General features: G+C 57.7%; 1 protein-coding gene across 1 annotated transcript in view; it reads right to left on the bottom strand.

Annotated features, from left to right (window-relative positions):
- Positions 1–16091, bottom strand: part of HDAC4 (histone deacetylase 4) — a 286639-nt gene that overhangs the window by 65736 nt on the left and 204812 nt on the right. The window contains exons 8-11 of the mRNA XM_079924568.1: positions 9216–9347; positions 5397–5509; positions 1486–1602; positions 1198–1396 (exon numbers count right to left, since the gene is read on the bottom strand). Of these exons, the coding sequence (XP_079780694.1) occupies positions 1198–1396; positions 1486–1602; positions 5397–5509; positions 9216–9347 (561 nt within the window). The remainder of the gene's footprint in view (positions 1–1197; positions 1397–1485; positions 1603–5396; positions 5510–9215; positions 9348–16091) is intronic.

The following is a 16091-nucleotide window of genomic DNA, read 5'->3' on the forward strand; positions in this document are numbered from 1 at the left end:
AAAGCCCAGCATCTGTTCTCCGGGGGGGAGGAAGCATGCCCAGAAACTGCCTGCAGAGTGCCCGGGAGGAGGGCTGGGGGGCACCGGAGTGGGGCCTGATGCAGAGGAAGGGCTCCGAGAAGAGGGCGGTGGGTGCGGAAGGTGCCGTGCAGGCCCTGCCAGTGCTGGGCGAGCGGCATCCCGCGTGCTGCGCGGGAGGAGAGAGGGAGGCCTACGCAGGCTGCTTCCACGCTGAGAGCTGGGGCTACGCGCCACGCCGGAGCTGTCCGACAGAGCTTCCTGGGCTGACGGAGTGTTCCACGTTCCTACTGCCCCACAGCCAGTGGCCACGTGAGCATCTGACGAGTCGCGTGTGGGACTCGCCGTCAAATCTCTCCCTCTGCTGTTAGCCTTCAGTTTCAATGTGGGTGGCCACACTGGCCCAGCTCTGGACCCTGGCAGGGCTTCCCGGGCCTTCCTACGAGTGTAGGGTGACTCCAGAGATCCCAGGATCAGGGAGGGGGCGGGGAAGGGCCCACGAGACCCCCAGGAAGGACAGACAGGCCAGCAGGGAAGTGAGGGAGAGAGCGAGGTTGAAGGTTAAAAACGATGAAAGACCAAGAGTCACCACCACAACCAGAGCACCTAACAGCTGAGGAGGGAGTGAGGTCAGGGCCGCCCCGCTGATCCTCAGGGCTCAGGAGTCCCCTGTAAAAGCCAGGGAGGAAGCTGAACACCCCGCTGGGTGGTGCCTGGACCCGGGGTGATGACCCTACGGCAGGGCCCCCTCATTTCATGGCGAGCCCCACGCACGCCGTCACTCGGAAGGTAACACTCTTACACTGTTGTTGCTAGGCAAATTTCACAGCAAATCTATTTTTTTCTAAATATAACCACCCCTTAGATGGGGCACATTAACAAAAATGTTACTGCTAATAGAAACCCGCTGCCCACCAGAGCCAGCCCTGGGCTTCCATCACGTGTCCGACGACCCGAAGGGCGGACCCATGAGGGGCTGCCAGCCTGCTCTCGGGAAAGTAACCAGGAAGTGTGTCTGACGCTCCTGCCTCCACGCACCCGGCTCTGCGAGTGGACTCGGTCTAGCCAGCCACAGCCGGGCATGCGAGGGGCAAGTCCAGAAGTTCTGGGGGGACAAGCCACCCCGCCGTCCCTCCCGGGGAGCCCACGACGGCCTGACGCGGCCTGCAGCATGCTCACCTGTGACGAGGGGCGTCTGCGCGGGCGGCTGCTCCAGGAGGACCACGTGCTGCAGAAGGGAGCTGGGAGTCGCCCCCGAGTCGCGCTCCAGGGGTGCGGTGCCCAGGTAGGGGGTGAGGTGGGTGCCGGGGAAGAGCGAGATGCGTTGCTGGAGGGCCGGGAGGGCCAGTCTCTCGGCCTCCTGCTGGCTGGCCGCCCCCTGGAGAGGCACAACCAGGCTCCCAGGGTCAAGGGCCTGGGACGGCCGCCCCACGCCACTGCCACCCAGACCCGTGGGCACCCACTTACCGCGGAGGGGCCGGTGGCGGGAAGTCCCAGCGTGATGTTGGGCAGGGATGGTGACGTGTACAGGGGCAGCGGGCCTACCGAGCCTTCTCGCGCCACGAGTCTGTGTGCCAGGCTGGTCTGGGGACAGAGCACACAGGGCCATCACACAGGCTCTGCACTGCCAAGCCTGGGTGACACTTGCCAAGGCAAACGACCACAGAAAACACTTTGCGGCAGACCATGCCCAGTTCTGAGATCCCCGGTACAGAAATCTATTAACGAGGACAGCACGGGGGCAAACACGGCATTCAAAGCAGGCTACAAGCACTGCAGCCTGATTCACAATTCTTCACTCTCTTGTTTTGTTCTTATTCAATTCACTCATCGTTGTAAACTATCAGAATAAAATCTAGGACAATATATTTATCATGAGAGGTAGAAACCAGAGAAGAAAGTATTGATTAAAAAAGAAATCCCGGGCTTCCCTGGTGGCGCAGTGGTTGAGAGTCCGCCTGCCGATGCAGGGGACGCGGGTTCGTGCCCCGGTCCGGGAAGATCCCACATGCTGCGGAGTGGCTGGGCCCGTGAGCCATGGCCACTGAGCCTGCATGTCCGGAGCCTGTGCTCCGCAACGGGAGAGGCCACAGCAGTGAGAGGCCCGCGTACCGCAAAAAAAAAAAAAAAAAATCCCCTTACATAAAAGGCAAATAATGGTCACAACAAGGTTGGCAACGTATAGTAGAGACAAAGACCAATATATAAAGAACATGCAAATCAAACAAGTAGTGAGAAATGACAAAGAAGAACCCGTATGGAGAAAAAAACTCATAGAAAAAAAATACTCAACATCATCAGTAATCTAAAAACATACCTAAAAATCTAAAAACATTTAAAAACCTATCCAGTTGGCAAAGATTTTCAAAAACGACTACAGCACCTTGACCCAGAGAAACAGAAACACACTGCTGGCTGGCTCATCAATCGGTGTGCTCCTTCTGCAGGACAATTTGGCAATCCGTGTCAAAAGCCTTAAAACCGGATCGAACCTTAAATCCTAAAATCCCACTCCACCCTCAGAATGCACCCTTAGGAGATAAAGCTGGACGCACACAGACTTGGCCACAGGAGCGCTCTCTGCAGCAGCGTCCACGCTGTGCTACAGCGTGTCAGAGGATAAATCCATGAGGGCATGTTTACACATGGGGACGTTCAGGTTGGAAAAATCTTGTTGATGACTTGGGAACTTATTTATCACGTGTGGGTAAGTACCAGTCCCCGAGGACTTGAACTGCTGTCGTATTTCACATCTTTTTGCTTCTAGAATGAAGGTTCTTTGCTAAAAGGACACTGTCCTATTCACACGGTATCCTCCCTCACTAGACGCCCAGTGACGTGTGCAGGGCCAAGGGCACAGGAAGAAGAGGACGAGAAGGTGGTTGCCGTGACGCTAGCTGGTGGTGTCATGGAAAATAACACTAGCGATGGATACCTAACCAGTTCTCTCCTAGCTCTTCTCACAATGGACTATATAATTTAGGATGAGAAACATTTTGGGTGCTTTAAAATTTCACTTTTGCAAGGTTAAAAAAAAACATGAGCTGAAAGTTGTCACAAGTTACTGTAAACAATGGCAGGCTGCCTGTAGCCCCGGCTGGAAAGTCCATCAGAGGACTGGGCGATTACCACCCCAGGGCATGTGCGCAGGTATTCAGTGCTTTGCAGAATTTCCTAGGTGGCTTAATGGTGTCATACTTGGTGTTACTTGGAAACACACATGCACGTGATAAACTCCGTCCTCATGCTCTAAGGGCAGAGCAGGAAGGACCGGCGTTCCTCACCTGGGAGGGAAGTTAGTGCATCTTCCCCAGAGAGATGGCTGCGGCCACCTTTAGTTCATTCATATATTCAATTGTACAGTAATGATTAAAGGGCTACTTTAAAAAGTAGCCCTTTTTCTAGATACAAAAAGTATCAGCAAGCTATGATTTAGAGAAAGTGATTGAGATTGCCAAGGAAAGCACGATTTTGTTCCTGGATTTGTCCAGGAACAAAATAAGCAAACATTTAATGTTTGAAAGTTGTCATTTCCTCTTTATAACCAAGGCTTTTTTTTTTTTTTTTAACCTGATTTATTTTTAGAACTAAAGCAGCCTTCTGGGAACTGCCTGGTATGTTGATTTGTCCACATTTCCGGTGCCGGCCATCTCCATCTGCCCTAGGACGTGCTTCTCAGCTGCCCAGCTGCCCAGGAAGGCCGGGGCCAGGGCAGCGTGCCCTCTGCACGCCCCCGAATCACACTTGGCTTTCGGCATCGGCTGAATGTCTTCCCCTGGGGAGAGGCTGTCCACGGGTCAGGGGAGCCCTGCTTCCTCCATGTAAGCGGGGCGGGGGAGGGGTGGAGGATGCTGAGAGTCCCTCAGTCAAGCAGGGAAAGGGGGCGCCGGGCCAGTGGGCCTCGCTCCCGCATGAGCACCCCACCTCACCTCTGGACTGGAGAAGGACAGCAGACAGAATGGAGCTCTCAGAGAGAATGTCCAGTTCTGACTATACTTGAAATCCACAAAGGACATCCAATCGTCATCAAATTTTCAAAGACTACCCCCATGATTACAAGGAATATCTAATGTAAAACATGAAAACTGCGCTCTTCACGTTTCTTGTGGATCTTCTGCCATCTATTAATCTGCAGTAGCTTAATTTACATTAACATGTGATTTGTAAAGATTAGCACATAATTTAAACTGGCATCCGCCCAAATAAGGCGCCTCTACAATATGAACCAGTAGGCACCTAACTGCCCGTTTTAGATGAAATCAGGCTCTACGACAGCGATTGACAAGCCACACTCAGCGTTCACATCTCACTCCAGGGAGCGATTTCTAGGCCAAGTTCTAAGGCTAATTACAGGTAGACCTCAGCTGTGAACTCAGTCGCACAGAGAAGCGTTGTTAAAACTTTTAATAATGTAAACAAGTATTGAAACCGGTAGGTTGAAATGCAAAGGTACTAAAAGAAGTAGCACATAAAGGAAAAGAATAAAAGAAAATGGGGATTCGGCAGGCTAGAGGCAGCAGCACAAAATCATTTCCAGCAGTCACCTGAGTTTCCAAAAATCTGCTTATACCTTAAGTGTCTAGAAACTGGAAATGAAAACGGAGTGGACACGTGCGCCTGTGTCCTCCAACTAAGACTTGTCAACCCTCTGGAAGGGCAGGACTCATTTCTAAATATTTAAGGAAGAAAGTAAATACCAGTATTTGATAAATTATAGCCTCCTGTACGTTGGAAGGAACGTAGAAAACCTCATGAGAACCTTGCAGTCAGTAGGACCGTCTGAGCAGAAAGGACATGGCACCGCTGGCTCAGTCCAGGGAAACGAGGTGTGCAGCCGGCTCCCCAGCGGTCGCCCCCGCCCTCGGGCCCCTGATACCGGTCAGCACCTGCCCATCCCAGTGGGCACGGGAGAGACGACTGGAAGCCGGCCCTTGGGGGGCAGGGTGCCTGGCACAGGGCTGGCACGAGGCAGGAGCTCCAGAGACACTTGTGGGATGAGCCGGGGGAGAGAAAGTGAATAAGGAGGGAAATGAATGCATATGGAGCAAAGGTTCTGGAACCTCCGGCCCGGAACATGGCCCTGACCGAGGTCTGGTCAAGGGCACGACCTGCAGCCAGCCTTGGGGCCCCTCCACCTGGCCGGAGCAGCCCCCCAGAGAGAGCTCTCCTGGAACTCTCTCTGCACCCACGTCCCTCCCAACCTGCAGCGCCCTGGGGTCTGACCGGCAGAGGTGAGGGTCGCTGACCCTGTGGTCAGAGGCTCCTGGTTCCTGAGATGCTTCTGAAATGCTGCCCCTGACAGTCAAGATTGAAGGGCAGCTGGAAACTGCTCTTTGGAGCCAAAAAACCAGACGTGGACAGGCGCGCTGGGCACTGACCTCAGTCGGGACGCTGGGGACGGCGGGCGCGATCCCATTCTCCGCGCTGGCGTTCCCGGAGCTGTTGTTGGGTGAGCTGGGTGCGGAGCCCGGGGCGCTGCTGCAGGCCGAGTCTGGGGGCGGGAGAGACACCTGTGAGCCTGACTCAGGTCAGGCAAGGACACCGCTTCCCAGGCCCTGAGCTGCGCTGGCCGCCTGTCCTCAGAGCTGCACTTCTGCTTTGAGCTGGCTGACGGCAGAAGTCCCAGCAAGGAAGAACAGGACCACGGCCCCCAACAAGGGCCATGGAGCCAATTCCTTGCTCTGTTTTGCCAGCGACCCCTTGTGAGCTTCGCAAGCCTGTGGCTCGTGGAGGCCCCACCGGCACCTCCTCAGCTGTGCACACTCTCGACTTTATTCCCCTTTTGAAAAGTCTCAAGATGATCGTAAACCCCAGAAAAGGAGACCCTGAACACTTACTGATATTCTAACAACAAAAGGCAAGAAAACACAGAGGCCAAATGACTGTGAACAGGGGAAGGTCAGATTCACTGTACTTGCTTACAGAGCCCCCTCGGTCAACATTTGCTTTGAGCTGATCTTTGCATTTTTCAAACATCCAAGGGAGAGCACAGTTGGTGGCTTCTGTCATTGATTAGGGTCATCTGAGAACCCACCTCAAGATGCTCTCCAGGTAGCTGTGACGGGGGGGTGGCCCCAGCCCACGCATCGGGGCTGGGACCGAGGCGGCCGTGTGTCCCAGCCGCGTCTGCCCCTCAGTTCCAAAGGAGCCACTGTGTCTGTGTGTGCAGACACGTGACGTAACAGGAGGGTCTTGTCTGGCTGAACGCTGTTTATCAATGGCAGCCTCTGGTTAAGACCTTCCAGAGGGAGCCGGCCTGAGCCATTTGCCTTTCCCTCCTGAGTACTCACTGACCACGGGCACTGCTGACCTAAGACTCTGCCCTGATCTGGGCTCCCAGGCTCGAGGAGGGGAGGCCTGGGCCACCTGCCTAAGCTGGCACGCCGTGGGCGCTCAGCAGGGCACCCTCCAGCGCACGAGACCACGGAGCTGCCCGCGGGGCCTGGCCGACTCTGAGACCTGAGTCCAGCCGAACTTGGGGTAACAGTGAGAAGGCTGAGGGTGCTGGTGTGGGTGGCAGTGCCCATACCCCAGCGCCCAACCCCACAGGCCCGGCTCTCTCGGGGAAGGAGACCTGACCCCAGGGGCACACGCACGACCCCCTCAACCCAGGGGACCGTGAGCGCTCTCATCCTCTCCCCCGAGCAGCGGTCCCCCTGGGGACACCCTGGCAGCAAGCGACTCTGTCCACTCGAGGGCCCGCCCCGCCCTCTGGGGCACTGATGGTGAACTCGGGCCCCGGCTCCCCTCCCTCCTCCCACCAGATCCAGAGCCTGGACTCCGCCCAGTGAAGTCCCATTCACACGTGCCCCCGACTGGGCTGGCAGGTGTCACACTTCACGCGTGAAGACAGGGCTTGTTTCCCCGACCCCCACGGCAGCATCCCCCTGCCTCAGACGCCCACATGGTGAGGCCCTCCCCCTTCCTGTAAGCGGGCCTGTGTCAGCAGCGTCGGCAGGCGCGCTCTCCTAGGTGTGTGTGCGAAAGCACAGCAACTTCCGGGGGCAATAAAAGAATATATATACTCTCGCTCCAACTTCCCACCCGTTTTCAACTCGAGAACGTCGATTATTGTTTCATTCCACTTCAAGGAATCTGGCCTAAGAAAATAAATACAAACGTGTAACCGTCACGATATTATTTGCGTCAGCACGACGGAATGCCACTAAAGGCGCCAGCAAGTGTTGTGACTACCGTCAAGGGAGGAAAGGATGCGAGTGCACACAGGGCGCGTGACAACTGCACAGAAGAAGGACTGGAAGGAAACGTGCTCAGATGCTGACGGCAATTTTCTCTGGACGGTGTTGGAGGGGCAGCCGATTCCCTCGTTTGCTTTCCCTGATGGGCACGGCTTTGACGAGGGACTGGGAACAGGCAGAGTGACGCTGCCACGTCCCGGGACCTGTCTCACCATCATCCCAGTGCCACCTCTGGCCCCCGTCTCACCGCCGTCCCCCTGTACCAGCCGGCGGAGCTGCTTCGGCGACGCTGTGCACCTCTCCTGCTCAGGAACCTTCACCACCTCCCCGGTACCCCGGGGGAGGCGCCCCCGCTCTCTCTGGGAGCCTCCCTGCCTGGAACTCCTTATTTTCCAGTCTTGTGGAAAGCCAGCTCTGCTCAGAGCATCCTGCCTCTCCAGCCGCCGGGAGGTGTGCTGGCCGGGAAATCCATCCCTCATCTCCATGCTGCCTGCATTCACCCGTCGAGCTTCCCCGGGACCGGCGTGGCCTCCACCGCTGCCCTGCCCTGCTGCCTTCGTGGTGCCCTCTTTGGGTAACACAGCCCAGGGCCAAGCTGGGGCCACGTGTGGTGCGTTAGCTGCCCCACGCATGACGTCTGGGCTCTGGAGTTAGACTGGAAGCTCCCTGGAGGTGAGCACGCAGCTCACCATTTTGGTGCCCAGCCCAGTCCTGACACAGTCACAGGCTGACAGCACGGACGCCAGAGCCGGCGCTCAGAAAGAAGCCGCCGGGGACTGCATCCCACCAGAGGCGGGACTGGAAATAGACACAGGGGCCCGCCGTCCGCGGCCTGGCATCCCCCAGAGAGGCGAGGCCCACGTGTGGTGAGACACACGCTCTAACTCGTTCGAGGCCTGAGTCTGAACGGAATCCCCCAGGCAGAGGATCCTGAGGTGACACCCTTCCCTGATCTCTCTACCAGGATGAGCACACGAAGACAAAGATGGGCCCCCGGGCATGAGGCCTCAGGCTCCGCTTCACACAAACCCACGAAGTCCAGAGGCAGACCCTCGGACTAGGGGTTTCAGCCCCGGGCTGCGGGACAGGGGTGAGGGCACTCCGGCTCTCATCCCATCCCAGACCCTGGACTCAAATCTGAGGGTGAGGTTCCCGGCCCCTCACCAGCACCAGCACCCAGGAGCCCCTCCTCCTCCCCTGGGAACTTGACCCTGAAGGACGCTGCCGAGAGCCCTGGTTTTCCCACCAAACCCTGCACTTGGTGCAAACATGGTCCCGCCCCTCCTGTTACCAGGCCGCCTGAGCAGCCCCTTTGTCCCGTGATTTTAGGGCTGGTGGATGTGCACCCTCTGGAAGTGGGGTGCACGCCCAGGAAGTGAGGTGCGCCCTAGGGACTGGGGTGTGTGTCGGGAAGTGGGGTGCATCCCAGGACGGGGCTCTGCCTGGTGGGTGTGCTCCCCCGAGTCGGCCGCTAGGTGGGGGCCGAGAGCAGTGCGTGAACGGAGACTCGGAAACTCCCAAGCTCCCTCCTCCTTCCCCCGCCCCTGTCCGTCCCACTCTTCCCAGGAAGATTCTCACGCTTTCCAGCGGTTCAGACACTGTTTAATGGGCAGTGGGGCAGGGAGGAAACGTGGCATTCACCACTGAGAGGGCAGGATCAGTTAAAACCCCACCTTCGGAGAAGCCTCCACTTAAAATTCCTGAAAGTCTCCTGTGACGTCAGGAGGTCTGACTGCTCTCACCTGCCCGGCTGGGTCAAGGTCGGCTGGGTCAAGGTCGGGAACAGGACACGCCGTACAGCGATAGGGACGGGCCTGAGACCCCCTGCTGGGGTGCCAACCGTGGCCCTGGGACTCCCGCGGCTGGCACTGCGGGCCCAAGAGCCCTTGGGGCAGGGGGCGGGCGACGATGGGGACATGCGCAGAGGCAGGTTTCGGTGCTGAAGGGACAGCGCACAGGAGAGCCTCTCAGAGGGCAGCCAGGTTTGCAGGAACATACCTGTGACATCCAAAGGACGCTTTTTTAGAGCCGTGACCACTGGCCCATCTTTCCTGCGTAACAGGGGGCTGCTCCGTCTTTCAGCCACTTTCTGCTTTAGCCTGGAGCGTAATTTCAGATTGGGTTCAGATGCTGCACGGAAAGGAGACACCATTACAAGCAGGCAGACACAGCTGGGGTCACGGTTATCTCGTGGGCAGTGTAAGAATATGCTCACTGGGTAAATATTAGCTTAACACAGATGCACTGTTCCAGGCTGGAGCAAGGCGGCAACCTGAGGCCTCGGGCAGAAGACGTCCAGCCCCATCCGTCAGTCCAAACACCGACGCAAGTGCACCTGATGCCTTTAGTGAACCGTCTGCGGACAGAGGGTTGCATACATGTTGGAGCGGCACTGCATTTACAAGTAGCTGGGAGGAAACCCGGCCATCGGGGATGGTTTGGGGGCTCTGGGCCACGAATGTTACTATTACCCCTACATTACAGACTTTCCCGTTCACCTGAGAATCACAAATTCCTCCCTCACGTAACAGGCCAGGAGCCAGCTGCCCACTCGAGCTCCCGGCCACCGAGAGGGTGCTAAGGTCAACCCGCCCCGGCGAGAGGCTTAGCCATGCTGCCTGCAGGTGTTCGCCTGACCCCTGGGCACAGGTGCTTAGGCTTGGTTTGGTTTTGGTTAACAGCTCTGCTTGTGTGCGTGGAGCCCTTTGCAAACCCGCATCTTTAAGCCCACGGTGGTCCCAGCCTCTGCGCCTGGAGCCCAGACACTCCCGCCCCCGGGCCATTCCAGTCCCACACTGGGGGTGGGCCGTCTTGGGAAGACGGCAGCCTCACACAGCCGGGCCCTCCCGGTGGCCTCCAGACACAGGAAGGCAGCTCGGGAGTCCAGGGCAGTGGTGAGACCACCACCCAGGAGACGCGTGTGTTCCGAGGCTTTGCTCAACTACATTCAAGCTTCTGCTACTTGTGGATTTGCAAACTGGAGAGTTTTTACCTTTTGTTTTTGTTTTTAATCAGCTACCCTGCTGTTTTTAATCTTTCTGGAACAGGAAGTTTACTGCTGTCTAGAGCAACAAGCAACATAACCAAATGCCCCCCAGAATCGGACGTAAGCTGGTTTGGGTTATAAGAACCGGGCCATGTGTGTGTCTCACGGCCACTGTGACTCTGCCCTTTGTGGAGCACAGCAGGCTGGGCTGGGGGTCCCAGCTGCCGGGTGACCCTGAAGGAGGCTGGGAGGCAAAGGACGGTTGCTCTGTGGATCTTGGGAAGAGGAGAGAAGCAGGCCCCCTAAACGACGCTCCCCAGAGAAATCAAAGATGGGCAAGGAAGGTGCCAGCCCTTCCCAGAGGCTCAACCTGCTCTGGAGGCGCTGGTTCTGGGAGAGACGCCCTCTGCTTTGCAGCATATTTGTGTATAAAGCAAGGTTCCCGGCAAGACTTTCATGTCGAAAGATGGAGAGGATCCAACTGCAAAGCAGCCTTCCCCACGGCTAGAGGATCCACTTCTATTGTCTTTAATACTATTTTTACATTGTGGAGATAACTGTAGATTCACTTTCATTTGTTTCTATTTCTACACTGAGTTTCTTACTTTATCATTATTTAAAAAGAAAAAAGAAAGCCCAAACCCCACCAGACTAACAGGCAAGGAAACAACAACCCGCCTCCTACTAAGATCTCAGCTGAACCGACACAGGGTTTCCACGAACACAGGCCCGGCCCGGGGACGGAAGCCGCTCCTGAGATCCAGGGCGGTGCAGCCCCCACAACAGGGAGCGCGCGGCCCCCGGCCCCAGTGGGGGCCCCTCTCAGGGGCACTGAGGTCAGGCTGTCTGGAAGCAACACTGCCGTGTCCTGACATCACGCCCAGCAGCGAGTGAGGAAAGCAGAGACTGAGCCGCCAAGGGTGCCCAGCACGTGGCGGGGGCAGCGGCACAGAATTCAGAGAGTTCTGTGTGTGTGTGTGTGCGCGTGTGCGTGTGTGCTCAGAGCTGCCCTTTTGGGAATCCTGAAAGGACAGTGAAGGACGCTTCAAACGAAGGTGAAAGAGCGGAAAGGAGATATCTGAAGAAGCAGCTGAGAAATCTGAAAACTGGGAGTAAAAAGGCCCGACATCAAATTAACAGAAACACCAGGAGAGGACGGAGCAAACGGAGCAGGAAAAGCACTGGCAAAGCAACTGGAGGTGCGCTGCTGCATCAGAGGAGACCCAGTGCCCAAAAGGGTCAGCGTGGGCTCGCTGTGGCCTGCAGCCCCTCGCCGGGGGGTGTCCGGAGAGGCTTCAGAGCTGCAGGGCCCAAGGGTCTACCTTGTGAGCAGTGTCGGGTTCTGCAGGGCCCACTCCCGGGGCGAGATGAGGACCTGAAAGTCCCGAAGGAAAGTGGCTTCTAGGCCCGACCGCATCGTGCATCACGTGGGAGCCAGAATGAGTGCATTTACCAGCACGTGAGGGCTCAAAAAACGCACATTCCGCGCGCCATTTCTCAGAAAGCTTGGAAGAGCTGCACCACCAAGATGAAGGAGACCACACACAAAGGAGCACGTGGAGTCCAGGGGAGAGAGGCCGAGGCTCCCAGGACACCGTGCAGCGGGGCCCAGGGGCCGCGGGGGGCCTCCGGGCTGCAGCAGAGCTGCGGACTACCTGCCCTGGAAGAGCAGCTCCCCCATCTGCCAAAGCGTGGGGGTGAATTGAAAGCAAGTACAGGGACGCATGGGGAATACAGCCAACGTTTTATAGTAACGACAAACGACAAAATATGACCTTTAAAAACTGTCCAGTGTACAATGCTGCACATCAACGGTACCTCAACTAAAAAGCAACAACAACCCCGGCACACAGGAAAGTAAGCAAATGAAAGGGCCGGGCGGGGCTGGGCGGGGCTGGGCGGGGTGGGGCGGGGCGGGGCGGGGTGGGGCAGCTGTTCCCCAAGTGAGCCTGCGCGGCTCTTTGATTTACGGACATTTATTTCCCTCGATAACAATAAAAAGAGAACTCTAGAAAGACAAAAGACAGACTAGAATACTAAAATTTTTTGTAGCATACATGACAGAGACAGGATTGGTATGAACGTATAAAGCAACAAGGAAAGAAAAAACAGCTGACAGAAAAGCGATGGGGTGAGCTGCCTTTAAACACTGGACATTTAGGGCCCCTCCCTGTGTGACCGGTATGGTTGCAGACGCTGGGCACAGGGGGTGGACAAGAGAGACACGGTCTGGCCGGCACCCCTGCTGCCTGTCTCAGGAGCGTCGGCCACCCTGCGCCGTGGGAGCGCGGCAGAGGGGTTCTGCAACACAGCACTCAGCTTACTCCCTGGTAGGGAAGATGGAAAGTAAACAGAGACACCCAAACCCCACTAGCGATGACAGAACTGCTCTTTGAAACATCAGAGACATTGTGACTTCCGCACCCATCACACCTGCTCGAGCGACCCTACGAGTGACGTGGGGGAGGGGCCTCTCCTAAGCGGCTGGCAGGGTCCCGCGTGCTCCGCTCTTCACGCTACGCACACTCATTTGAACTGGCAGCTCCATTTTCAGGAGTCCATCCTACAAAAACAGTGAGCAGAGGGACCTATATTTGTGGGCAAAATAAAAACTAGAAAACTGTTACAACTGCTGTAATCTTCGCATGTTGGGATAATATAGAAAAAGGTGCTGCTCTTGATACACTGAAATGGAGTGGTGCCCACGATACAGTGTGAACTGAAAAATAAAGTTGCAGCCAAAGGGCAAAGCAGGTGTTTTTCTTGACAAAGAGACTGTCCGTACACATCATACACACACACACAGACGCACACCCTACACACAGGCATAGACCACATCTGCGCAGAGAGATGCCAAACCCGTAACGGGAGCTGTCTCTGGGGGTAACACGCACATGTGTGCGTTCTACTTATGTTCTAATTTGTCGTATGTACGCCTTCCTTCTGGGATTTTTAATTAACAAAGCACTCTACCTGATGCTTAGGGCTGGTATTTTCCTACACCCTCTTTCCTACTCAGTAGTTTCAACAGCGTATTTCAGGTGGCCATCAAGCTCAGATATGAACAGGGCGTGTCTGAAAAAGATTCGTTCAAGTCTCACTTCTCAAGTGAGGAGGAGTCCAAGTTTGATAGAAATCGAAGTTTGGAGCGAGGCCCTTCTCAGCATAGACACTGCCTAGTACTTGACCATACTCGCCATCTCTGCAAGTTTCCTTGGAAAAGCACAACAAAGCCTTTTTGAAAACCTTCTGAGCACTTTCACACCTACTGTTTAATGAGCACAAAGTTGATGGAAGACAGCCCAGTACAAAAGCCCCGTGCGGGGGCTGGAAGCGGAGGGGGCCCGGCAGGGCCAGGCACTGTGGAGTGAACCCCCTTCTCTCCGTCCGGGCAGCTCAGAAAGGGCCGATTCCCTGGCCCGGCCCCGAGCAACAGCCGCAGGGCATCTACCACCCTGTACCTGATGCATATAAAAGACACCCAGGCACAACTATGCAGGGTGCGGGCGTTGCCCACCGCTGCCCAGGCCACCAGGATGCCACGGGTTCCGCAAACTGCAACAGAACAACACGTGGACCACGCGGCGACCGGCCCCTTCCCACACTGCAGAGACGAGCATCACGTGACAGGCGGCTGTGACCTCCTCCCTGGTGACCTCGACCCACGCTACACGTGGACGTAAAATAAACTAGTACAACTACTGTTCAGCTCACCAGGAGGCAGGGAGAGCTTCGCTTGCTCACTGACACATGTGGCCACAGTGCTCAGAGGCGCCCCGCTCTCCACCGGCTGCTGCATGCCGCCTTGCCTCCGGCAGACCCTTGTCAGGCGGTGGAGGCCCTGCTGGGGTGCAGGCTGAGGAGTGGGGCCAGGGCCTCTGCAGAGACCTGAGACGGGGCCTCGGTCCACTCTATCTGTACTGGGGTGAAAACCTAGCTTTGCCCTCCACGTGCCCGGGGCCCCTCCCTGGCTGGGCCCCACAGGCGGAACCTGAGGTCCACCCTGGGCCTGGACCCTGCCGTTCACCTCCTCTGGCGGGACTGGAGGAGGCTGAGGACTGTGGCCCGTCCCCCCGCCTGCCACAGCCGCTCAGGGCTCGGCACCCAGGAAGCGCCCGGCCACTGCTCGCTCACTCATCGCAGGGAAGACACAGGCGGGCGGCAGCCGTTGCTTGGCTCGGGCACGAGGCACCGCCTTGGAGTGAGCGCACCCCCTGCAGGCTAAGTGCCAGGAACCCAGAGGACCCCGGCTTACTGTCCTGTGACTCGGCAAGGCACCCAGCGCGAGTGTCCACCCAGGGGCCACCGCCAGCCCTGAGCTGGTAACAGACACACGGCTCCCTGCAGACCTGGACTCTGTCCCCTGGGGCCGTCAAGGAACCACTGGGACAGCAGTCGCTGACAGCAGGGCCGTAAAGGCTCACTGAGGGGTCTTCAGTGACTGGATTGGGTGAAACGGGCCACAGGTATGCCTCACGCTCACTCTAGAAACCGGACCCTGCCACCCCCGAGGGAACAGACAGGGAAGGGCGGGGGAGGGGCTGGAGGGTGCGGCTCCGTGTCCCTGGTGGCCTCACTGGAGGCTGTGTGCACGGCCCACGAGCGGCCAAATCCTCCCTTCTGCTCCTGACCCCCACCCACCCCCTGACCTGCCCTCTGAGGCAGCAGCCCCACAACGGATCCACCCCTGAAGTAGCGGCACTGCTGCCCCATTTCACAGATGTGCAAACTCGCTCGGCGAGGCTGTCTGCCAAGGACGCTGGACGGTGAGGGCCAGGCTGACTGCAGAGCTGTCCCTCGTGAAGCAGGGCGGCTTCTGCCAGCGATGGAGAGAAACCCGTCCCGTTTCCCGTGTCTCAGCAACCAACCAGTGTTTCCTGTGAACAGCTGCTTCCCTTGGGGGAAGCTGTGCTCTCCAGAGAGGAAGGGCCCTGAGGGAGGTGGACGGTTCCACCCGGCGGCCAGGAGCCCAGTTCTCCGTGTCCTCCGGAGTCTGCTGCTCCAGGGGCCGTGGGCACCACGCCTGCCACGCCCAGGGCGGGAGGAAGCACGGTGCGCCCAGTGCACCCACTTTACTGATGAGAGACTGAGGCCAGGAGAGCCTCAGGAATCTGTCCTGGGGCACGGAGCTGCAAACCAGGCGGGAGAGCCCGCCAGGCTGCAGATCAGCGCCCACTTGCGCAGAGCCCTGACACCCCGGCTGCGCTCCCACAGGGCCAGGCTTCCCGGGGCAGGCGCGGCCTTTGTCTCCTCGCCCAGGGTCTTCCCAAGCACAGGCCCCCGTTTCGCTGATTGGAGCGTGGCTGATCTCAGCCCAGGCTCCAGAAGGGGGGCGTGGAGGGCAACCTGGGGGAGCCGGCCTGGGTGCCGACAGACACCCCTCTCTACGGAGCCCGCAGGCTCTCAGGGTGAAGCCCACGCCCTTCTTGGGGGACCATGGGTGACAGCCGTGCACTCGAACTGGAGAGAAGAGGACAGAAGCTGCACTTTCACCTTGGATGAAACCCCGCCCACGTGGGCAGACGCCTCCCCTCTGACACGGGGGGCGGGGTTGGGGGCCTCTGCCGACCCGCTGCACCCTGGGGCCCCTGCCCCCCACACCTGTGCTGGGGTCAAGTCCACGGAGGCTGAGCTGAACTCCCCCTCCCTTCACCTCCGGCTCCCGTTCGGGCTTTGCTACACCACGTGCTCTCCGGGGCGCAGCTCTGCCCCCCGAGAGGCCCCACGTCTTCTGTCCTTAGGACAGAGCGGCAGGGGAGCCTCCGGCCCTGCTCCCAATACCTCATCCCCAGGGTGAAGAAGCTGCTTTAGAGCGTTTCTGTCCAGAATGGACCAAAATCCTTTGGAGGAAACAAAATTCGTCTTCACGAAGAAAAAGCTGTGTCGCA

The sequence above is a fragment of the Stenella coeruleoalba genome, assembly GCF_951394435.1.
Source record: "Stenella coeruleoalba genome assembly, chromosome: 6".
NCBI classification, from domain to species: domain Eukaryota; kingdom Metazoa; phylum Chordata; class Mammalia; order Artiodactyla; family Delphinidae; genus Stenella; species Stenella coeruleoalba.